Source organism: Sus scrofa, chromosome X, assembly GCF_054392235.1.
Source record: "Sus scrofa isolate SSC_HxYL_T2T_F1_AM1 chromosome X, Sscrofa_HxYL_maternal_Yorkshire_Landrace_v2.0, whole genome shotgun sequence".
Classification (NCBI taxonomy): domain Eukaryota; kingdom Metazoa; phylum Chordata; class Mammalia; order Artiodactyla; family Suidae; genus Sus; species Sus scrofa.
Genome location: NC_139401.1, coordinates 71,548,200 through 71,573,982, shown reverse-complemented (window position 1 = coordinate 71,573,982; position 25,783 = coordinate 71,548,200). Strand labels below are relative to the sequence as shown.

Here is a 25,783-nt window from a genome sequence, read left to right as displayed (position 1 = left end):
TCATGGCATATGGAGGTTCCCAGGCTAGGGGGCTAATCAGAGCTATAACCACTGGCCTATGCCAGAGCCACAGCAATGCCAGACCTGAGCTGAATCTTCGACCTACACCACAGCTCACGGCAACGCCAGATCCTTAACCCACTGAGCAAGGCCAGGGTTCGAACCCGCAATCTCATGGTTCCTTGTCGGATTCTTTAACCACTGAGCCATGATGGGAACTCCAGCACCATTTTTCCAGTAGCGTTTGTGCACCTCGTTTCTGTGTCACATTTTGGTAACTCTCAAAATATTTCACACTTTTTGGTCACTCAGAGCAAGGTCCTAACTCTCCTCAATTCTGTGAAAGCTGAATGAGGTAAGGAAGCTTCAGAGGAAAAGTTTGAAACCAGCAGAAGTTTGTTCATGAGATTTAAGGAAAAGAAGCCATCTTCATAACATAAAAGTGCAAGCTGAAGCAATAAGTGGTGATCTAGAAGCTACAGCAAGTTATCTGGGAGATCTAGCTAAGATAATTTATAAGGGTGGTTACATTAAACAGTAGGTTTTCAATGTAGACAAATCAGCTTTCTGTTGGAAGAAGATGCCATCTAGGGCTTTCATAGATAGAGAGGAGAAGTCGATGCCTACCCTCAGAGCTTTGGAGACAGGCTCACTCTCTTGTTAGGGGCTGATAAAGCTGGTGACTTCAAGTTGAAGCCAGTGCTCATTTGCCACTCTGAAAATCCTAGGGCCCTTAAGAATTGTGTTAAATCTATTCTACCTATGCTCTATAAATGGAACAAAGCCTGGATGATAGTGCATCTGTTCACAGCATGGTTTACTCAGTATTTTAAGCTCACCATTGAGACCTAAAGGTGAGAACAAAAAGATTCCTTTAAAAATATTACTACTCATTGACAATGCACTTGGTTACCCAAGAGCTCTGATAGAAATGTAAAATGAGGTTAATGGTATTTTCAAGCCCACTGATGCAGTATCCATTCTGAAGCCCATGGATCCAGGAGTTATTTTGAGTCTCAAGTGTTATTATTTAAGAAATACATTTTGTAAGGTTATAGGTGCCATAGATAGTATTTGCTCTGGTGTTTCTTGGCAGAGTCAATTGAAAACCTCCTGGAAAGGATTCACCATTCTAGGTACTATTAAGAACAATAATAGGAGTTGGGAATAATTTGTTTCCAACCCCCAAGTATGACTTCGAGGGTTCAAGTCTTTACTGGCGAAGTCACTGCTAATGTGCTTGAAATAGCAAAAGAATTAGAATTGGAAGCAGAGCCTGAAGATGTGACCAAGGTGCTGCAATCTCATAATAAAAATGTAATGGATGAGGGGTTGCTTCTTATGAATGACATGGAATCTGCTCCCAGTGAAGATTCTGTGAAGGTTGTGGAAATTTCAACAGAGGATTTTAGAACACTACTCAACTTACTTGATAAGTCCATGGTAGGGTTTGAGAGAAGTGAGGCCAATTTGGAAACTTCTGCTGTGAGTAAAATGCTGTCACACAGCATTACATGGTATGGAGAGATTGTCCCTGAAAGGAAGAGCCATTATCAGTGCAGTAAATTTCATTGTTGTCTCATTTTAAGAAATTGCCATGGCTATCCCAAACTTTAGCAATTACTATCCTGATCAGTCAGCAGTCATCAATATGGAGGCGAGACCCTCCACCAGCAAAAACATTATGACTTGCTTCAGGGAGGTGAAGGTTAGAATTTTTTAGTAATAATGTTTTTTTAATTAAGGCATGTACATTTTTTTTTTGCTTCTCTTGTCACACTATTATTATTATTGTCATTTTCCTTTCATTTTAAAATAATTTTTATTTTTTCCATTATAGCTGATTTACAGTGTTCTGTCAATTTTATATTGTACAGCAAGGTGACTCAGTCACACATACATGTATACATTCTTTTTTCTCCCAGTCACACATACATATATACATTCTTTTTTCACATTATCATGCTCCATCGAAAGTGACCAAACATAGTTCGCAGTGCTATACAGCAGGATCTCATTGCTTATCCATTCCAAAGGCAATAGTTTGCATCTATTAACCCCAAATTCCCAATCCATCCCTCTCCCTCCCCCTCCCGCTTGGCAACCACAAGTCTGTCCTCCATGTCCATGATTTTCTTTTCTATAGAAAGGTTCATCTGTGCCGCATATTAGATTCCAGGTACAAGTGATATCATATGGTATTTGTCTTTCTCTTTCTGACCTACTTCACTTAGGATGAGAGTCTCTAGTTCCGTCCATGTTGCTGCAAATGGCATTATTTGATTCTTTAATATGGCTGAATAGTATTCCCCTGTTTATATATACCACACCATCTTAATCCATTCATCTGTTGATGGACATTTGGGTTGTTTCCATGTCTTGGCTGTTGTGAAGAGTGCTGCAATGAACACGTCGGTGCATGTGTCTTTTTCAAGGAAAGTTTTGTCCAGATATATGCCCAAGAGTGGGATTGCTAGGTCATATGGCAGTTCTATGTCTAGTTTTCAAAGGTACCTCCATACTGTTTTCCATAGGGGTTGCACCAGTGTACCTTCCCACAAACAGTTCAGGAGGGTTCCCTTTCTCCACACCCTCTCCAGCATTTGTTATTTGTGGACTTATTAATGATGGCCATGCTGACTGATGTGAGGAGGTACCTCATAGTAGTTTTGATTTGCATTTCTCTAATAATTAGGGATGTTGAGCATTTTTTCATGTGTTTGTTGACCATCTGTATATCTTCTTTGGAGAACAGTCTCTTCAGGTCTATTGTCCATTTTTCCATTAGGTTGTTGGCTTTTTTGCTGTTGAGTTGTATTAAGTTGTTTGTTTGTATATTTTAGATATTAAGCCCTTGTCGGTTGCATCATTTGAAACTATTTTCTCCCATTCTCTAAGTTGTCTTTTTTTTTTATGGTTTAATTTGCTGTGCAAAAGCTTGTCAGTTTGATGAGGTCCCATTGGTTTATTTTTGCTTTTATTTATGCCTGTGCATATGCAATGGAATACTACTCAGCCATAAAAGAATGAAATATCTCTTTTGGCAACATAGATGGGTATTTTGCTAAGTGAAATAAGTCAGACAAAGAAAAATGTTTAAATTTTTATGTGGACTCTAAAAAACAATGCAAGTGAACAAACAAAACTAAATAGAAGAGACTCATATAGCAAACTGGTTGTTGCCTGAGGGGATGCATCTTGGGAGGGGATGGATAAAATAGTTGAAAGGGATTAAGAGGTATAGACTTCTAGCTTTAAAATTAAGAAGTCAGAGGAATTTAATGTATACATTAGGAATATAGTCAGCAATATAGTAACAGCTTTTTGTGGCAGATTAAAAAAGATAGTACCTAGTCTTAATTGTGGTTATCATTTCATAATGTGTAGAAATATCTAATCACTGTTTTACACCTGAAGCTAATATAATATGTTAGTTACAACTAAAAATGCATAGATTTTATTGTATGGATATATATTTTATGATAAAATCCTTGTATGTGTTGTTAGGAACATAATATTAGGACTAATATACTACATTTACTTTTTAAACAAATATTTATTCTTAACTGTTTGCCTGGCTCTGCTCTAGAAACTTGGTGAAAAATGTACTGATGGGGTTTACTGCTACTACTTCATATTCACATATTTTAATGATATGCTACCTTTATTTTTAAAGCTACAATGTTTCTTGCTACAAAAATGGTAGTTAAATATATATTTGGAATGTGTGAAGAAATTAGGGGTGAAAGTGGTACTTTCTATTTGTATTTCTTTTGTGCCTTACCTTGTAATCACTTTTATTGATATCCACAGTATATATTTAAGAGTGGCGAGTGGCTTTGATTTATTAATTTAATTTACTGCTACTTGTCATGTATGCATATACAGTACAAAGTTATAACAGAAGGAATGATAAATCCATGTTGATGAAATAAGAATATTCAGCATGAAATATCTCTTTGTAGTTTTTATTATATATTCATCATATTTATTAACTGGAGTAGGCCACATTTTTCTGGGTCACTTTTTATTTTTTTAGAGATTACTCTTAAGTATTGTGATTATATCTAATAGGATTAAAACTAGAATGAATCTGTTTTATTTGCACAGATATCATCACCTGTCGTAAGCTTTGAGACTTCTTAACTAGCTGCCACATTTATACTGATTTTCTGCCAGCTTTTTTCTATTGCTGACAGTTTCATTATATATAAATTAACATGATTAAATTTGGATAACCATTGCTGAAGTAGTGTGCTCTCTCTGGAACTGCAAAATTCCCAAAAGCACTGATTATTTGCCAGTTGACTAATTGTAGAAAGGAATTTTAGGAAACATATGCTTGTTAAGCTATGTTTTAGTAGTCTCCAAAGCCACCCCCCAGTTTGGTGATACATAGGACTCAGTATATAGTCATATTCGGGACTGTGGTTTAATACAATGAAAGATAGAAAACAAAATCAGCAGTGGGAAAAGGGACATATGGATTAGAGTCCCGAGGAAACCAGGCATAACCTTCCAAAAGTCCATTCCCAGTGGAGTCACACAGTGTGTACTAATTTCTGCAGCAACAAGTTAATGACAACACATGTGAAGTGTCATCTACGAGAGAAGCTCATTGGAGACTAAGTACCCAAGGTTTTTGTTGGGGCCTAGTGACATAGGCAGTGTCTGCCTGTCTCTTACCAAATTCCAGACTCCCAGAAAGGAAATAGGTATTCAGACAGTCTAGGCACAGTGATTCCCTTTTCTCAGGTAAAGATGTATATTAGTACAGGGAACTGTTTTACCATTCCAGTTCCCCCAACAGCCAAGGCTCACTCTCTCAAGAAGGCTTTCCTAAGATGAAAATTTTGTTGACTCTTGAAGGATAGTAAAATATGAATAGAAGTTTAATAAGAAAAGAGGGGGATAATGTAATATAAGGCATGGAATCTTGCAAATATGTGCCAAATTTAGGTAGTAGTTTATTGTGGTTTAAATAAAAATGCATAATGAATTCTGTAAAAGAAATAGAAATCACCAGGACCCAGACCAAAAGAAGGAACTGATAACCTAAACAGTAAGTTCAAGAAGGTATACTATGGGGAGTTCTCTTGTGGTACAGCAGGTTAAGGATCTGGCATTGTGGCTCAGATTGCCACTGTAGTGGGGGTTTGATCCTTGCCTTGGGAACTTCCACATGCTGTGGGTGTGTCAGAAAAAAAAAAGGCATGCTGTGAAAACCCTAGGGATAGGCTTGTCTTGAGAGTAGCAGCAGCTTTGGTTTTTACCTACAGAGGAATATGATACAAGGCCTTGAGCGCTCTAAGGTGGACAGTTCCTAGAAGCCAGATTAAAGCTGAATCTCTTTAAAGGATACATACTCCATAGAAGAATAGGATACAAAAAATATTGCCCATCAATCCAGGGAAATGATAAGGAAGCTTATCTGTGTCACCCTGGGCTGTGGGTTTTGGTAATAGTTTCCTTGGATTCATAATCATGGACTTTACCTCACATAGTTTATGATTTGAATTTACATTATTTACATAGTGTAAAAATCTCAAGCTGAAAGACTAACCTCAAAAGTAATTCTGAGTTGGTGATCCCTTGGAGCACCTAACAGAAGCAGATGCAACTTCACTGTGGAGTTGTACGACGTCAACCCAGGATACCAAGTATTCTCACATATGGTGGCTACACTAGAAGTAAAATGAAAATTAGAAAGTTATAGAGTGCCTAAAGAAACAGTTAGTATTAGAAAAAGTTAGAAATAAGATAAGTTAGCAGTCATCCTGACAATGTTAACACACAACACAAACATGTATGATTAGATTGTCAAGAACCACAGATATTAGAGCTTTTTTTGTTTGTCTTTTGTCTTTTGCTGCTGTTGTTGTTGCTATTTCTTGGGCCGCTCCCACGGCATATATAGGTTCCCAGGCTAGGAGTTGAATCAGAGCTGTAGCCACCGGCCTACGCCAGAGCCACAGCAACGCGGGATCCGAGCCGCGTCTGCAACCTACACCACAGCTCACGGCAACGCCGGATTGTTAACCCGCTGAGCAAGGGCAGGGACCGAACCCGCAACCTCATGGTTCCTAGTCGGATTCGTTAGCCACTGCGCCATGACGGGAACTCCGATATTAGAGCTTTTTGATAAGAATATAAAATATGTTTAGTGTGATATTTTACAAATCATAAGCATAACTTTATACTGGAAAATATTAAACAGATTAAATAGGCAACATTCTAGAAAAATAAAACTCTGAGTGTTCATTGCAGTTGTTTCACAGTAGCTGATAATGAGAAATACTCTAAATGTATATGACCAGAAGAACTAAGAAAATGTGGTATATTCATGCAGTAAAATATCACATGGCAGTTAGAATTACTGAATAATTTTTACTTTGAATGGAAAATGAAAAACTACACTCAATGAGAAAGGGGGAAAATGATACAAACAGTTTGGTACCACTTACATATAGTTTAAACACGTGAATAATAATGTACAATTTAGTGATACACATGTAGTGAAAATATAAAAATATGCACATAAGTAGTAGAATTTAGAATTTTAGTTACCTCTCGGAAAGAAGGGTTGAAAAAAAGATAATAGTATTGGATAGGATTACATATTAGGCTTCAGATGCATCAGAAGTAGATATAACAAGATTTAAAATCTGATGAAGATAGAAGTTGGAACATTGATGATTTTTTTTACTACTCAGATGAATTTATCACATCTATAGTTGTATAATGATCGTCACAATCCACTTTCACAGGATTTCCATCCCACAGCCCAAGCACATCCCCCCACACCCCAAACTGTGTCCTCCGGAGACCATAAGTATTTCAAAGTCTGTGAGTCAGCATCTGTTCTGCAAAGAAGTTCAGTCTGTCCTTTTTTCAGATTCCACATGTCAGTGAACGCATTTGATGTTGGTGTCTCATTGTATGGCTGACCTCACTTAGCATGATAATTTCTAGGTCCATCCATGTTGCTAAAAATGCTGGTATTTCGTTCATTTTAATGGCTGAGTCATATTCCATTGTGTGCATGTACCACATCTTCTTGATCCACTCCTCTGTCGATGGACATTTAGGTTGTTTCCATGTCTTGGCTATTGCAAATAGTGCTGCAATGAACATTGGAGCACATGTGTCTTTGCGAGTCGTGGTTTTCTCTGGATAGATGCCCAGGAGTGGGATTGCTGGATCAAATGGGAGTTCTATGTTTAGTTTTTCTGAGGCATCTCCATACTGTTTTCCACAGTGGTTGCACCAATTTACAATCCCACCAACAGTGTAATAGGGTTTCTTTTTCTCCACACCCTCTTGAGCACTTACTGTTTGTAGACTTTTGGATGATGGCCATTCTGTCTGGTGTAAGGTGGTACCTCATCGTGGTTTTGATTGGCGTCTCTCTAATGACGAGTGATGTCGAACATCTTTTCATGTGTTTCTTGGCCATCTGTATGTCTTCTTTGGAGAACTGTCTGTTTAGATCTTCTGCCCATTTTTTGATGGGGTTGTTTGTTTTTTTGGTATGGAGCTGCAGAAGGTGTTTATAAATTTTGGAGATGAATCCCTTGTCAGTGGATTCACTTGCAAAGATTTTCCCCCTTTCTGTGGGTTGTCTTTTCGTTTTGTTTAGGGTTTCCTTTGCTGTGCAGAAACTTTTAAGTTTGGCAAAGCCCCATTTGTTTATTTTTGTTTTTACTGTCATTACTCTAAGAGGTGGATCTGAGAAGATGTTGCTGTGGTTTATGTCGGCGAGTGTTTGGCCTATGTTTTCCTCCAAGAGTTTTATAGTGTCTGGTCTTATATCTATGTCTTTAATCCATTTGGAGTTTATTTTTGTGTATGGTGTTAGGGAGTGTTCTGATTTCATTCTTTTCCATGTGGCTGTCCAGTTTTCCCAGCACCACTTATTGAACGAGCTGTCCTTTCTCCATTGTATATTCTTGCCTCCTTTGTCATAGATGAGTTGGTTGTAGGTGTGTGGGTTGAATTCTGGGCTTTCTATCCTGTTCCACCGATCCATATTTCGGTCTTTGTGCCAGTACCATACGGTTTTGATGATTGTTGCTTTGTAGTATGGTCTGAAGTCCGGGAGCCTGATTCCTCCAGCTCCATTTTTCTTTTGCAGGATGTCTTTGGCTCTTCTGGGTCTTTTGTGCTTCCAAACAAACTTTAAAATATTTTGTTCGAGTTCTGTGAAAAATGTCCCTAGTAATTTGATAGGGATTGCATTGAATCTGTAGATTGCCTTAGGTAGTATAGTCCTTTTGATAATATTAACTCTTCCAATCCACGAATATGGTATGTCTTTCTATCTGTTTGTGTCATCTTTGATTTCTTTCGTCAGTGTCTTAGAGTTTTCAGAGTACAGTTATTTTGTCTCTTTAGGTAGGTTTACTCCTAGCTATTTTATTCTTTGGATGTGATGGTAAACGGGATTGCTTCCCTAATTTCTGTTTCTGCTGTTTCATTGTTAGTGTATAGAAATGCCATCGATTTCTGTGTATCAATTTTGTATCCTGCGACTTTGCCAAATTTATTGATGAGCTCTAACAGTTTTCTGGTAGAGTCTTTAGGATTCCCTAGGTATAGTATGATGTCATCTGCAAATAGGGATAGTTTTACTTCTTCCTTTCCCATTTGGATTCCTTTTATTTCTTTTACTTCTCTGATTGCCATGGCGAGGACTTCTAAAACTACGTTGAACAGTAGTGGCGAGAGCAGACATCCTTGTCTTGTTCCTGATCTCAGCAGGAATTCTTTCAGCTTTTCACTATTGAGAATGATGTTTGCTGTGGGTTTGTCGTATATGGCCTTTAAGATGTTAAGGTAGGTTCCCGTTATGCCCACTTTCTGAAGGGTTTTTATCAGAAATGGGTGTTGGATTTTGTCAGAGGCTTTTTCTGTGTCTCTTGAGAGGATCATATGGATTTTATTCTTCAGTTTGTTAATGTGGTGTATCACACTGATGGATTTGCAGATATTGAAGAACCCTTGCATCCCTGGGATAAATCTCACTTGATCATGATGTACAATCCTTTTAATGTATTGTTGGATGCAGTTTGCTAGTATTTTGGTGAGTTTTGTTTTTTTTTTTTTGGTCTTTTTGCCATTTCTTGGGCCGCTCCCGTGGCATATGGAGGTTCCCAGGCTAGAGGTCTAATCGGAGCTGTAGCTGCCAGCCTACGCCAGAGCCACAGCATTGCAGGATCCGAGCCGCGTCTGCAACCTACACCACAGCTCACGGCAACGCCGGATCCTTAGCCCACTGAGCAAGGGCAGGGATCGAACCCGCAACCTCATGGTTCCTAGTCGGATTTGTTAACCACTGCGCCATGACGGGAACTCCTTTGGTGAGGATTTTTGCTTCGATGTTCAAAATCAGTGAAATTGTCCTGTAGTTGTCTTTTTTTGGAGTGTCTTTGTCTGGTTTTGGTATCAGGGTGATGGTGGCCTCATAGAGTGAGTTTGGGAGTATCTCTTCCTCTGCAATTTTTTGAAATAGCTTCAGAAGGATAGGTGTTAGCTCTTCTCTAAATGTTTGATAGAATTTTCCTGTGAAGCCATCTGGTCCTGGACTTTGTTTGTTGGAAGTTTTTTAATCACAGTTTCAATTTCAGTACTTGTGATTGGTCCATTCATCTTTTCTATTTCATCTTGGTTTAGTCTTGGGAGATTGTACTTTTCTAAGAATTTGTCCATTTCTTCTAGGTTTTCCGTTTTATTGGTGTATAGATGCATACAGTAGTCTCTTATGATCCTTTGTATTTTTGTGACGTTCATTGTTACTTCTCCTTTTTCATTTCTAATTTTATTGATTTGAGTCCTCTCTCTTTTTTTCTTGATAAGTCTGGCTAAGGGTTTATCAATTTTGTTGTTCTTTTCAAAGAACCGGCTTTTCGTTTCATTGATCTTTTCTATGGTTTTCTTTGTTTCTATTTCACTGATTTCTGCTCTGATCTTTATGATTTCTTTCTTTCTACTAACTTTAGGTCTTGTCTGTTCTTCTCTCTCGAGCTGCTTTAGATGTAAAGTTAGCTTGTTTATTTGAGCTTTTTCTTGTTTCCTGAGGTGGGCTTGTACTGCTATAAACTTTCCTCTTAGAATGGCTTTTGCTGCATCCCATAGGTTTTGGAGTGTCGTGTCTTTGTTGTCATTTGCTTCTAGGTATTTTTTAATTTCCTCTTTGGTTTCTTTAGTGATCCACTGGTTGTTTACTAGCATGTCTACATGTGTTTGTGTTTTTTGCAACTTTTTTCTTGCTGTTCATTTCTAGTCATATAGTGTTGTCAGAAAAGTTGTTTGATATGATTTCAATTTTCTAAAAGTTACTGAGGTTGGATTTTTAGCCTAGGATGAAATCAATCTTAGAGAATGTTCCATGTGCACTTGAGAAGAATGTGTATTCTGTTGCTTTTTGATGGAATGTCCTATAAATATCTATTAAGTCCATCTGGTTTAATGCATCATTCAGGGCCTTTGTTTCCTTATTGATTTTCTGTGTGGTTGATTTGTGCATTGTTGTAAGTGGGGTGTTAAAGTCCCCCAGTATGATGGTGTTGTTGTTGCTTTGTCCTTTTAGGTTGTTAGCAGGTGCCTTATATATTGTGGTGAACCTTTGTTGGATGCATATATATTTGATATTGTTATATCTTCTTCTTGGATTGATCCTTTGATCACTATGTAATGACCTTACTTGTTCCTTAAAATATTCTTCATTTTAAAGTCTATTTTGTCTGATATGAGTATTGCTACTCCAGCTTTCTTTTGATCCCCGTTTGCATGAAACATTGTCTTCCGTCCTCTCACTTTCAATTTGTATGTGTCCCTAGGGGTGAAGTGGGTCTCTTGAAGACAGTATATATATGGCTCTTGTTTTTGTATCCATTCAGCCAGTCTATGTCTTTTGGTTGGGGCATTTAGTCCATTAACATTTAAGGTAATTATTGATATGTATGTTCTTATTTCCATTTTATTAATTGCTTTGGATTTGTTTTTGTTGTTCTTTTTTCTTTCCTTCTTCTCTTGTTCTTTTCTGCTGAGAGAAGTTCCTTTAGTATTTGCTGTAAGGCTGGTTTAGTGTTGCTGAATTCTCTCAACTTTTGCTTATCCGTGAAGGTTTTGATTTCTTCTTGAAATCTGAATGAGAGCCTTGCTGGTTAAATGAATCTTGTTTGGAGGCTTTTTCCTTTCATCACGTTACGTATATCATTCCACTCCCTTCTGGCCTGCAGAGTTTGTGCTGAAAAATCTGTGTATAACCTTATCAGGGTTCCCTTGTATGTCATTTGTTTCTTTTCCCTAACTGCTTTCAAGATTTTCTCTCTGTCTTTAATTTTGGTCAGTTTGATTAATATGTGTCTGGGTTTATTCCTCCTTGGGTTTATTTTATATGGTACTCGTTTTCCTTCCTGGATTTGAATCAGTGATTCCTTTCCCATGTTAGGGAAATTTTCGGATATTATATCTTGGAATATTTTTTCTGTCTCCTTCTCTCTCTTCTTCTTCTGGCACCCCTATAATACGGATGTTGGTGTGTTTAATGTTGTCCTAGAGTTCTCTGAGACTCTCTTCATTTGTTTTCAATCTTTTTTCTCTTTTCTCTTCTGCATCCATAATTTCCACTAATGTGTCCTCCACCTCACTTATTCGTTCTGCCTCCTGTGTTCTGCTGTTAGCTGCTTCTAGTGAATTCTTTATTTCAGTTATTGTATTTTGCATCTCTTCTTGTTTAAGTTTTATATCTTGTATCTCTTTGCTCAGTGTTTCTTGTAAGTTATGCATCTTTGCCTCCAGTTTATTTCCAATGTCTTGCATCATCTTCAGCATCAACAATCTAAAGTCTTTTTCCTGGAGGCTGAGAATCTCCTCATCACTTAGCTGATTTTCTGGGGTTTTTCCTTTCTCCCTCATTTGTGTTATAGTTCTCTGTCTTTTCATTTTTATAGGTTTTTGGTGTGTTGACCATTTTAGAGGTTATAGAGTTTTAGCCTCTCTTACTTCTGGTGTCTCCCCTCCTGTGGCTGAAGTCGGTATGGGGGGCTTGCTGTAGTCTTCTTGATGGGAGGGGCTTATTCCTGCCCACTGGTAGGTGGATCTGATTCCTATCCCTCTGGCAGGTGGGGCTTAGTCTCTGAATGGGATTAGAGGCAGTTGTGTGCTTGAGGGGTCTTTAGGTAGCCTGTTTACTGAGGGGCACGGCTTTGATACCACAGGGATTGTCATTTGCCCTGGGGCTTCTCAGTGCTGATTGAAGGGTGGGGCCAGATTATCCCAAAATGTCCCCCTCCAGATAAAGGCAGGCTGCTTAATATTCCTGAGAGCTTTGCTTTCAATGTCCTTCCCTCACAACAAGCCACATTCACCCCTGTTTTCCCAGGATGTCCTCAAAGAACTGCAGTCAGATTTGACCCAGATTCCTATGGAGACTTTGCTTTGCCCTGGGGCCCAGTGCACGTGAAAGTCTTTGTGCACCTTTTAAGAATGGGGTCTCCATTTCCCCCAGTCCCATGGAGCTCCTGCACACAAGCCCCACTGGCCTTCAATTCCAGATGCTCCAGGGGCTTTTTCTCCAAGTGCCAGATTCCCACATGTGAGAGTTTGATGTGGGGCTCAGAACTCTCACTCCTGTAGGTTAGTCTTTGTGGACTAATTAGTTTCCAGTCTGTGGGTCTTCCCACCCAGGAGGTATCGGGCTGCTTATATCACGAAATCACCCCTCCTACCTCTTTTTGTGTCCTCCTCTTTTTCTTCTGAGTGGGGTCTTTTTTAAAGTTTCCGGTCCATTTGGGAGAAGAATGCTCCGTCTTTAGTTGTGAATTTTTTTGTTTTTAGGAGAGAGGTTGAGGTCCAGTCCTTCTATTCTGCCGTCTTAATCCCATCTTCTGGAACATTGCTGTTCTTTATAGTCTATATAGTTTTCTGAATATATGAAATATTTTATAACAATATATAAAAATTTAAAGTACTTTTCATTAAAAGGCAATTGAGTGAAGGAATGGAAGCAAGTGAAACCTGTACATTTTTTATTTTGAAGTCGAACTGTTTATGTTTATATCTTTTTTGTTTTTGTTTTTGTTCATTTTTTTTGTCTTTTTGCCATTTCTAGGGCCACTCCCGCGGCATATGGAAGTTCCCAGGCTAGGGGTCTAATCGGAGCTGTAGCCACCGGCTTACGGCAGAGCCACAGCAACGCGGGATCCGAGCCGCGTCTGCAATCTACACCACAGCTCACGGCAACGCTGGATCATTAACCCACTGAGCAAGGGCAGGGACCGAACCCGCAACCTCATGGTTCCTAGTCGGATTTGTTAACCACTGCGCCACGATGGGAATTCCTATGTTTATATCTTTCATAGATTATTTTGTTTTGCTTCTTATGCCTTTTATAGTCAAATTTTATGGGGAAGATAAGAGCCAAAAGGATTTAGTATGATATTTTGATGCTGGGATCAATCCTTGGTTTGAGTCTTCCAGAATTCTAGTAGAACAGTTAAATGTTTCCTGCCCCTAAGATCTTTTCTCTCTTGATCTCTTAAGTTTAGAGTCATTTTCCCTTCCCTTCCTCAATTCCTGTTCTCCTCCTCTTCTGTCTTCTCTCACTCACTTTCTTTCTCTCTCTTTCTCTGGCTCTTTCTTTCTCTGTTCTCTCTGCCTTTTCTCTTTCTCTCTCTCTCTGACTCTCTATGTATTTCTTTCCTGGCCCTTTTCTCTTGGGATGTGCTCTGGGGTTTATACTGTCTCAGGGCCTGGGGGCCTCATCTAAAGAGATGAATTCTGTTTCTCATACATTCTCAGGTTCTGTCTCTTGCTTATTCTCTCACTTGGTGCCCCTCCTCCATGTCTTTCTTCCTCTATGTGCATATATATGTTTGTATATGTTTTTGTGTCTTTCTCTGACTCTGTTTCTTTATCTCCCTCTCCCAGGGTGAGTTTATTCTGTCTATCTCCCCTCCCGTACCTTGTGCTTGTGTCTATTCTCTCAGAGTGTAGAGCTCTCTCTCCCCTGTGGTCCTCTCCTCCCTGTCTGTCTATCTGTCTCTCTGTGTGTGTGTGTTTCACACCCTTCTCCCCAAATCCCTACCAATGTCTTTCTTACTCTCTCCCTAGGTTGGTCGGTCTATATGTTTCTCTTGATCTTTTTCTTAGTCCCTCTCACCAGGTCTTTCACTTTCTTCCCTTATTTGCCTAATTAATTATTTTTCATTTATTTTGTTTAGGTAAAGCTGCTTCCTCTTCTAATCCAAGCAGCCCAGCTCCAGACTGGTACAAAGATTTTGTTACAGATGCTGATGCTGAGGTTTTAGAACATTCTGGAAAAATGGTACTTCTGTTTGAAATTCTTCGAATGGCAGAGGAAATTGGGGATAAAGTGTAAGTTCTTTCTTATTTCCTGTTTTTATTATATAAATGAATGTTTTGATAACATTTTTATTGTTTAAACAGTTTATTTGAAGAAATTGGCTTTGTTTTTTTCCTTTGTAAAGATGTAATTTCTTGATTAGTGTAGTGATAGACAGCTTCCTCCTAAGCCACTCATTCTGAGTACATATTCTGGTTATTTCTTCAGTGCCGTTATCCTCTTCTGGTATTGCATCTTGAACTTATTTCCTTGAGCAAAGCCTCCAGTTGATACTTATATTTCATCATTTTCATAATCATTTTTTTAATCCATGCAGTGTGGCTTCTACCCTGTTAACTTTACTAAGATTTTCCCCCCTTAAGTCACATTTAATGACCTAATTTCCAAATGTAGTAAACACTTCTCAGACTTTATTTCACCTCTTTTATTGCACTATTATTTTCCTTTGTTTTTTGTTCCCATTTGTTTTACTTCTAGAAGTTGTTCCCCCATTCCCTTCCCTATATTCCAGCCTCTAGTCTTATCCTTCATTTTACTATTTTAAAAACATACTTTTAATGTTTTGAACCAGACTTATTGTTTATACTGTTACAAGGTCCTAAATTCTGGTCATAAAATATTTTAAAAATATAATGCTTTTAATGTGATAATTTTTTGTTTAAAAACTTTCAGCAGTTTAACATAAAGCTAAAATATAAGAATCTATTTTCTTAAAAAAAATTCTCAAATTTAGTTTCTTTAACTTTGCTGGAAAGAGGTAGAGTCTCCATTGTATTTTATTTTTTATTTTATTTTTTTTCTATATAAGAGTATTTATTTGTTTTTCATTTTAAATTATTTTTTTTCTGTTATATTTTAATACCACATTTTAATACACCTCTACTCATCACATTCTAATGGGCTTGACATGTCCTTTCACTGGATAGTCAGTTGTTTGAAGACACATACCATTGCATTCTTTTTTATTAACCACTACCTGGCACCTAATAATTCACTAAAGTTATCTTTGTTATGTATTGCAACTTTATTTATACAGAAACAAGTTATTCAGATAAGGACTGATGTTGGCTTGAAATAGAGAGGTAGTAGTAGAGATAAAGGGTATATTTTGGAGTAGAAACAACAGCATTTGTTAGGTTAAATGTGGGGCAGCAAGAAGGAGAGAGTAGTGAAAGATGACTCCCACACTTTCCCATTTGAGTGGTAAATTATGGTATTATTTACTAAAATGGAAGAGATTAGGTGAGAGCTAAGTTTGTTAGAGGTAGTAAAGAGTCCTGCTCTGGCTTTAAGTTTCTAAGGCCTATTAGGTGTCCATGAGAGATGTCAAGTAGAAAGTGCATATTTGAGTTCAGAATTCCTTAAAAGTCAGGAGAGATTAATGTTCTAGACATGCTCATATTTTTTTTTTCTCTTAACTTCTATAGTTTCAAGTTAATTTTTATTGGGTACCATACAAATATTTTACTGGTGTAGAAGAGATTTTAATGGTCTTTATTTCTTCTTTCTTTTTTCCCCCTTTTGGCTGCCCCTGCAGCACATGAAGTTCCTGGGCCAGGAATCAAATCTAAGTTGGAGCTGCGACCTACACCACAGCTTCAGTGATGCTAGATCCTTGACTCACTGTGCCTGTGTGGGGATCAAACTAGTGCCTCCACAGAGACAAGCCAGATCATTAACTCAGTGCATCACAGCGGGAACTCCCTAGTGGTCTTTTAATTTCCTAACCAGTACAAGAATTTCTTCTACTATGTTCATCATGGATGTTCTCCTAGCCTTTTCTGGGTAGAATATTTTCCATCTCAGAAGGCTCCCTATAGTTGAATACTTAGAAGTCTTAGAAAATGTATCCTTATCTATAGTGTATACTCTATTCCTTATTCCCCACCTGGTCTAAAATAGAACATATATATTTCTTTTAAAAACTACTGTTATATTTTTTTAGCCATTCACCCAACTTATAGATGTTATCATTGTCAAGAGTATAAAACTGCATTTCTGGAATTATGAATATTTCATTATGGAAATTTTCATGCATAACAAAAAGCAGAAATAATTTTTAGTGAATACCTGTACACCCGTCACCTAGAATCTGTATTGTATTTTTTATTTTATTGTTTTTTTTCCCCCCTTTTTAGGGCACTTGCGGGCATATGGAGGGGTCCCAGGCTAGGGCACTTATTTTGCACTTGCCCCATATGAAGGTGCCCAGGCTAGGGATCCAATTGAAGCTATAGCCACTGGCCTACACCACAGCCACAGACACAGCAACATCAGATCTGAGCCTCGTCTGCAACCTACATCACAGCTCACGGCAACGCCAGATCCTTAACTCACTGAGTGAGGCCAGGGATCGAACCTGCAACCTCATGGTTCCTAGTCAGATTTGTTTCCGCTGCGCCAACGGGAACTCCTGTTGTATTTTTTTAAGTCATTCTTTATTCTTTATCTATCAATCCCTCAATCTGTCTTCTTTTCCTGATGCCTTTCAAAGTAGGTTACAGACATCACTACTACTATTTCAGTTGTCTCCTCTTCAGATAGTGGTAGGTTTCTCTCTCATCACTTTTAGCTTTCTCTTCTCAGTGGATTGAAGTATTCTTTGTATGGCATAATTTCAATTGTGACATGGTCTTAAAAATAATTCAGTTTTTTAACACTCATCTCAAAATATGGTCACAGTAAACAAAATGCTTCAGCTGAGTGTTCAGTAACACAAAATTTTAGTGAGGCTGGTTCTTGTTTATTCTGAATCCTATAATTCCATTCATGCAATCTGATAGAGATTTTCCAACATCTAAATAACACCGTTGGTTCATATTGACTTGTGGTCAAGTAAGACCTTTTGTTTTAAAGAATAGTTATTAAATCATAGTCCCCTGTTCTCATTTTTGCAGCTGATATTTTGACCAAAATGAAAATTGATATTTCATAGGGGAAAAAGATAAATGAATTCAAGTGATTTTTTTTTAAAGCCAGTGTGGGTGTCCTGAAATCTGCTTAACAACTGACTCTCCAAGAAATAATACTGATTGGTGGTGATAATGATGATGATAGATAAAGCAAAGAAACTGGAACGAAAAGCCCTAATTTGTAACATTTGCTGATTTTCATGGTATAAATAATCCCACAGTGGCCAATTTCAGGCTAGCAACATGACGTCAGAGATAAAATGTGATGCTAACAACCCACTTTCCTGTTTTAAGCTAGTTACATACAACCCCAGTACACCCCTGATTTCAGCCCACCCCTTCTAACTTATTTGTTTTCTATAATTTAAATATTAAATTTTGATTGAATCTTTATTCTCAGTTATTTTTGATATGTGTGAATTTGATAAGTATTTCTTTTACATTTTCACATGGGTTTTTAATGAAATAAATAAAGCCAGAATAGTTTATATAACTATGAAAATTATTACCAACCAGAACAATAGTTCTTCATGTTGAATCTTCAACTAGAAAAGATTGAGACGATCATTAGTGTATAGCCACTTAGTCCTAGTAATACTACTTTTTTCATAGTGAGGTTTATCTGAGCTGACAGGTTCCCAGAACCAGCTTTAATGCTAACTGACTTAAGTCAATCCTTTTTCCAGAATAGTAGCACAAATCATAGATTAATTCCAATGAAATAATTAGTGTTTCTGAGAATTTAAGTTTCCCAGTTACAAGAACTGTCAGAAATGTAATTTGTAGCTTAGAAAGAATTGATTAATAAAGGTTTTGATTCTGGGAAAGATAATCTATTGAGGAACAAGGCATTGCCCTTGGTCATTTACACTGAGCACCAGGAGTCAATTCATTTCTGTGGGCAGTAGACTCCCACTGTGCAGAGTTCAACATACATTAGTCAATATGTATGTTGTTAAATATGTTGTACACTGACCTACTTTGTATATATGAGAGAGAATGAACCCTTCTATATTCTTTTTCTAGATTTTTTTTCCTTTCCAGTGTGTGATTATGTCCACTTCTCCCCAGTATGACAGATCAGTAGTTGACCTAGAGCAGAGGGTGTGGGCTCAGTAACATTTCCTTCTTCTTCCCCAATGCCTAAAGCACCTTGTTTTTATTATTTATTTTATTCTAACACAGAAGACTTTATGTGAACAAATAGCTAAAACATAGTTTAAAAAAAACTACTGGGATAGAGAGTCAGGAGTTTGCAGAAAGACTTGAGATGACAAAATGTTTTAGAATGTATAAGCTGAAATTACTCAAATACTTTTATTAGGAAGACATTTTTTCTCATTTTCTAAATAGTGTCTTTTGCAGAGTAAAGTTTTTAGTTTTGATAAAGCCCAATTTATCAACTTTTTTCCCTCATAGATTAAATTTTACATTTAGATTTATACTCCACCTTGAGTTAATTTTTGTGTAAATGATGATTCTTAGGCTGAAATTCATTGTTTTTGCATATGAATGTCCAATTTCTCCGACTGTTGTTGAAAAGACTAATTTTTTTCAATTGAATTGCCTTTACCTCTTTGTCAAAAACCAATTAACTATAGTAGCTTTATATCTCGACTCTATATTCTATTCTATTGATTTGTGTAGGCCTCTTCATCAGTACTACATTATTTTGATTACCCTAGCTTTATGTCGAAATCATATAGAGTTAGACCTCCAGCTTTTTATCTTTCAAAATTGCTTTGGCTACTCTGTGTACTTGGCATATGCATGTAAACTTTAGAATCAACTTCTTAATTTCTACAAAAAAATCCTACTGGGGTTTTGATTAGAATCATGTTGAATTTGTAGATCAAAGTGGGAAAAAGTGATATCTTTATTATGTGAATCTTCTAATCCATGAACATTTATACGGTTTTTTTTTTTTAGCCTTGTTTTTAGCCAGTCTCTCATATCTCTGGACTTGATTGAAGATTTTCTTGAATTGGCTAGTAGGGAGAAGACAGAAGATAAAGATAAACCTCTTATTTACAAAGGTGAGTTACAAACATTTGTATATCATAATTTTAAATATATCTATTTAAACATATTATATAAACATTTTAACAACAGAACAAAAAATACTCCCAGACCCACAACCCTAATCTATTTTTTCTACACTTTCTTTTTGTCCTTATCCATAGAGATATGGCTTTGTTGCTGCAATTGTAGCAAAATTAAGATTTTTGGGAGTTCCTATTGTGGCTCAGTGGTTTAAGAACCTGACACACTGTCCATGAGGACTCAGGTTCGATCCCTGGCCTCTCTTAGTTGGTTAAGGATCTCGTGTTACCACAAGCTGCTGTGTAGGTTGCAGATGTGAATCCAGTCTGGCACTGCTGTGGCTGTCGCATAAGCTGGTAGCTGCAGCTTCAATTCCACCGCTAGCCCTGGGAACTTCCATATGTTGTAGGTGGTACTCTAAAAAAAATAAATAAATAAATAGATTTTTAAAAATGGTGTTATTGAGATATAATTCACATATCAGGCAATTCACCCATGTGCAAGTCAGTGGTTTTCAGAATTGTTCAATTACCACTATAGTCAATGTTTGAACATATTAATCACCACCAAAGAAACCCTGTACTCCTTAGCTATCACTCTGCTCTACCCCCTTTGTACCTCTTTCACCTCCTAGCAATTACTAATCTACTTTCTGTTTATATACCTTGACCTATTATTGACATTTCATATAAATACAGTCATATAATATGTGGCCTTTTGTGACTGGCTTCGTTCATGCAGCATGTTTTTAAGGTTCATCCAAGTTGTAGCAAAATTCACTGTTTTATTTCTTTTTATATCCTAGTAATATTCCATTATATAGATAATACCTATGTTTTGGTTATTCATTCATTCATTCATTCATTCATAGATATTTTTGTTGTTTTCGCCTTCTGGCTATTGTGAATAGTGCTGCTATGAACATTTGTATACAAGTTTTTATTTAAACATCTGTTTTCAATTCTTTTGTATATTTAGCTAGAAATGAAATTATTGGGTCACATGGCAATTCTATGTTTAACATACTGAGGATCCATCAACCGGTTTTCTACTCTTTCTGGCCGCACTATTTTACATTCCCAAGAAGCAGTGTACAAGGTTCTGATTACAGCTTTGCCAACACTTGTTTTCTTTTGTTGTCGTTTTAATTATACCATTCCTAGTGGCTGTGAAGTGGTACCTCATGATTTTGATTTGTGTTTCTATAATGAATAATAATGCTGAACATCTTTTCATGTATTTATTGACTGTATATCTTATTTGGAAAAAAATGTTTATTCAGGTCATTTGCCCAATTTTGAATTAGGCTTTTATCTTTTTGTTATTGAGTTAAAAGACTATTTTGAAAATTAAAAAAAGTTTCTTGCATACCATGCCTTTATCATTTACAAACTACATGCTTTGTGAATATTTTCTCTCATTCTGTGGCTTTTCTTTTCACTTTCTTTTTTTTTAACACTTTCATCACTCTCCCTTCTGAACTTTTTTTTTCTTTTTTATTCTTTTTCTTTTTTTTTTTACTACTCAATGAATTTATCACATCTATAGTTGTATAATGATCGTCACAATCTACTTTCACAGGATTTCCATCCCACAGCCCAAGCACATCCCCCCACACCCCAAACTGTGTCCTCCGGAGACCATAAGTATTTCAAAGTCTGTGAGTCAGCATCTGTTCTGCAAAGAAGTTCAGTCTGTCCTTTTTTCAGATTCCACATGTCAGTGAACGCATTTGATGTTGGTGTCTCATTGTATGGCTGACCTCACTTAGCATGATAATTTCTAGGTCCATCCATGTTGCTAAAAATGCTGGTATTTCGTTCATTTTAATGGCTGAGTCATATTCCATTGTGTGCATGTACCACATCTTCTTGATCCACTCCTCTGTCGATGGACATTTAGGTTGTTTCCATGTCTTGGCTATTGCAAATAGTGCTGCAATGAACATTGGAGCACATGTGTCTTTGCGAGTCGTGGTTTTCTCTGGATAGATGCCCAGGAGTGGGATTGCTGGATCAAATGGGAGTTCTATGTTTAGTTTTTCTGAGGCATCTCCATACTGTTTTCCACAGTGGTTGCACCAATTTACAATCCCACCAACAGTGTAATAGGGTTTCTTTTTCTCCACACCCTCTTGAGCACTTACTGTTTGTAGACTTTTGGATGATGGCCATTCTGTCTGGTGTAAGGTGGTACCTCATCGTGGTTTTGATTGGCGTCTCTCTAATGACGAGTGATGTCGAACATCTTTTCATGTGTTTCTTGGCCATCTGTATGTCTTCTTTGGAGAACTGTCTGTTTAGATCTTCTGCCCATTTTTTGATGGGGTTGTTTGTTTTTTTGGTATGGAGCTGCAGAAGGTGTTTATAAATTTTGGAGATGAATCCCTTGTCAGTGGATTCACTTGCAAAGATTTTCCCCCTTTCTGTGGGTTGTCTTTTCGTTTTGTTTAGGGTTTCCTTTGCTGTGCAGAAACTTTTAAGTTTGGCAAAGCCCCATTTGTTTATTTTTGTTTTTACTGTCATTACTCTAAGAGGTGGATCTGAGAAGATGTTGCTGTGGTTTATGTCGGCGAGTGTTTGGCCTATGTTTTCCTCCAAGAGTTTTATAGTGTCTGGTCTTATATCTATGTCTTTAATCCATTTGGAGTTTATTTTTGTGTATGGTGTTAGGGAGTGTTCTGATTTCATTCTTTTCCATGTGGCTGTCCAGTTTTCCCAGCACCACTTATTGAACGAGCTGTCCTTTCTCCATTGTATATTCTTGCCTCCTTTGTCATAGATGAGTTGGTTGTAGGTGTGTGGGTTGAATTCTGGGCTTTCTATCCTGTTCCACCGATCCATATTTCGGTCTTTGTGCCAGTACCATACGGTTTTGATGATTGTTGCTTTGTAGTATGGTCTGAAGTCCGGGAGCCTGATTCCTCCAGCTCCATTTTTCTTTTGCAGGATGTCTTTGGCTCTTCTGGGTCTTTTGTGCTTCCAAACAAACTTTAAAATATTTTGTTCGAGTTCTGTGAAAAATGTCCCTAGTAATTTGATAGGGATTGCATTGAATCTGTAGATTGCCTTAGGTAGTATAGTCCTTTTGATAATATTAACTCTTCCAATCCACGAATATGGTATGTCTTTCTATCTGTTTGTGTCATCTTTGATTTCTTTCGTCAGTGTCTTAGAGTTTTCAGAGTACAGTTATTTTGTCTCTTTAGGTAGGTTTACTCCTAGCTATTTTATTCTTTGGATGTGATGGTAAACGGGATTGCTTCCCTAATTTCTGTTTCTGCTGTTTCATTGTTAGTGTATAGAAATGCCATCGATTTCTGTGTATCAATTTTGTATCCTGCGACTTTGCCAAATTTATTGATGAGCTCTAACAGTTTTCTGGTAGAGTCTTTAGGATTCCCTAGGTATAGTATGATGTCATCTGCAAATAGGGATAGTTTTACTTCTTCCTTTCCCATTTGGATTCCTTTTATTTCTTTTACTTCTCTGATTGCCATGGCGAGGACTTCTAAAACTACGTTGAACAGTAGTGGCGAGAGCAGACATCCTTGTCTTGTTCCTGATCTCAGCAGGAATTCTTTCAGCTTTTCACTATTGAGAATGATGTTTGCTGTGGGTTTGTCGTATATGGCCTTTAAGATGTTAAGGTAGGTTCCCGTTATGCCCACTTTCTGAAGGGTTTTTATCAGAAATGGGTGTTGGATTTTGTCAGAGGCTTTTTCTGTGTCTCTTGAGAGGATCATATGGATTTTATTCTTCAGTTTGTTAATGTGGTGTATCACACTGATGGATTTGCAGATATTGAAGAACCCTTGCATCCCTGGGATAAATCTCACTTGATCATGATGTACAATCCTTTTAATGTATTGTTGGATGCAGTTTGCTAGTATTTTGGTGAGTTTTGTTTTTTTTTTTTTGGTCTTTTTGCCATTTCTTGGGCCGCTCCCGTGGCATATGGAGGTTCCCAGGCTAGAGGTCTAATCGGAGCTGTAGCTGCCAGCCTACGCCAGAGCCACAGCATTGCAGGATCCGAGCCGCGTCTGCAACCTACACCACAGCTCACGGCAACGCCGGATCCTTAGCCCACTGAGCAAGGGCAGGGATCGAACCCGCAACCTCATGGTTCCTAGTCGGATTTGTTAACCACTGCGCCATGACGGGAACTCCTTTGGTGAGGATTTTTGCTTCGATGTTCAAAATCAGTGAAATTGTCCTGTAGTTGTCTTTTTTTGGAGTGTCTTTGTCTGGTTTTGGTATCAGGGTGATGGTGGCCTCATAGAGTGAGTTTGGGAGTATCTCTTCCTCTGCAATTTTTTGAAATAGCTTCAGAAGGATAGGTGTTAGCTCTTCTCTAAATGTTTGATAGAATTTTCCTGTGAAGCCATCTGGTCCTGGACTTTGTTTGTTGGAAGTTTTTTAATCACAGTTTCAATTTCAGTACTTGTGATTGGTCCATTCATCTTTTCTATTTCATCTTGGTTTAGTCTTGGGAGATTGTACTTTTCTAAGAATTTGTCCATTTCTTCTAGGTTTTCCGTTTTATTGGTGTATAGATGCATACAGTAGTCTCTTATGATCCTTTGTATTTTTGTGACGTTCATTGTTACTTCTCCTTTTTCATTTCTAATTTTATTGATTTGAGTCCTCTCTCTTTTTTTCTTGATAAGTCTGGCTAAGGGTTTATCAATTTTGTTGTTCTTTTCAAAGAACCGGCTTTTCGTTTCATTGATCTTTTCTATGGTTTTCTTTGTTTCTATTTCACTGATTTCTGCTCTGATCTTTATGATTTCTTTCTTTCTACTAACTTTAGGTCTTGTCTGTTCTTCTCTCTCGAGCTGCTTTAGATGTAAAGTTAGCTTGTTTATTTGAGCTTTTTCTTGTTTCCTGAGGTGGGCTTGTACTGCTATAAACTTTCCTCTTAGAATGGCTTTTGCTGCATCCCATAGGTTTTGGAGTGTCGTGTCTTTGTTGTCATTTGCTTCTAGGTATTTTTTAATTTCCTCTTTGGTTTCTTTAGTGATCCACTGGTTGTTTACTAGCATGTTGTTTAGTCTCCATGTGTTTGTGTGTTTTTTTTTTCAGTTTTTTTCTTGTTGTTGATTTCTAGTCGTATCTTTTTGATAGTATTTTTTGAACCTACTAATAAACAGGTTTTCATTTTGAAGAAGTCCAAATTATCTGTTTTTTCCTTTTTTTTTTTTTTTTTTTATGCTTTTAGTGTCATAGCTGAGAAACCATTGCCAAATGCAAGGCCATGAATATTTACTTGTCTGTTTCCTTCTATGAAGTATATCGTTTTAGCCTTTAGATTTGGTCTTTGGTGCATTTGGAGTTAATTCTTATGTTTATAGTATGAGGTAAAAGTCCAACTTCAGTCTTTTGCTATTGCTATCCATTTGTCCAAGCACTCTTTCTAGAGAAGACCATTCTTTCCTCATTGAATATTTGTGGCTCCCTTGTTGAAAATTAGTTGACCAAAGAGACAGATTTATTTATTGAATGTTTGTTTTATTCCGTTGATCTCTTTGTTAGTCCTCATGCTAGTAGCACAGTGCCTTTTTTTCTTTTTTTGGGGTTCTTTTACCATTTTTTGGAGTGCTCCTGCAGCATATGGCAGTTCCCAGGCTAGCAGTCGAATCATAGGTGCAGTAGCTTGCCTGCACCAGAGCCACAGCAATGTGGGATCCAAGCCGCATCTGTGACCTACACCACAGCTCTCAGCAATGCCGGATCCTTAACCCACTGAGCAAGGCCACGGATTAAATCTACAACATCATGGTTTCTAGTCGGATTCATTAACTACTGAGCCATGCTTGGAACTCCAGTAGCACACTGTTTTGGTTACCGTTGCTTTGAAAATAAGTTTTGAAAGTGTGAGTCCTCCTACACTCTGCCTCCTCAGAATATTTTGGCTGGTCTGCGTTCCTTGCAATTCTGTGTGAGTTCTGTTCTGTTCTGTTCTGTTCTATTCTATTCTATTCTATTCTATTCTAATTTTTTAGTCCTGTACTTGTGGCATTTGGCAGTTCTCAGGTTAGGGGTTGAATCAGAGCTGTAGCTGCCAGCCTACATCACACAACAAAGTGGGATCTGAGCCGTGTCTGCGATCTACACCACAGCTCAAAGCAATGCCAGATCCTTAACCCACTGAGTGAAGCCAAGGATCAAACCTCTGTCCTCACGGATACTTGTTGGGTTCGTTACCACCGAGCCACAGTGGGGACTCCTCCATATCAATCTTGGAATAGTCTTATAAATTTTACAAAGTAGACAGCTTGGATTCTTATAATTATTGTGTTGAGTCTGTATTTCATTTTAGGAAGTATTGCCATCTTAACAATATTAAATCTTCTAATCTATTAATGTGATATTTCACATTTACTTAGGTCTTTAATTACCAATTTTTTATAATTTCCCATATATGCCTTTTGTACTTCTTGTGTTAAATTTATTTTATT

The 25,783-nt window shown here is 37.5% G+C and overlaps 1 protein-coding gene across 24 annotated transcripts in view; it reads left to right on the top strand.

Moving 5' to 3' along the window:
- The window catches only part of ATRX (ATRX chromatin remodeler), a 288,606-nt gene that overhangs the window by 207,379 nt on the left and 55,444 nt on the right, over window positions 1-25,783 (top strand). For all 24 annotated transcript variants that reach the window (XM_085008437.1, XM_085008445.1, XM_021080085.2 and 21 more), the window contains 2 exons: window positions 14,226-14,379; window positions 19,210-19,316. In XM_085008437.1, coding sequence (XP_084864563.1) covers window positions 14,226-14,379; window positions 19,210-19,316 — 261 coding nt within the window. The remainder of the gene's footprint in view (window positions 1-14,225; window positions 14,380-19,209; window positions 19,317-25,783) is intronic.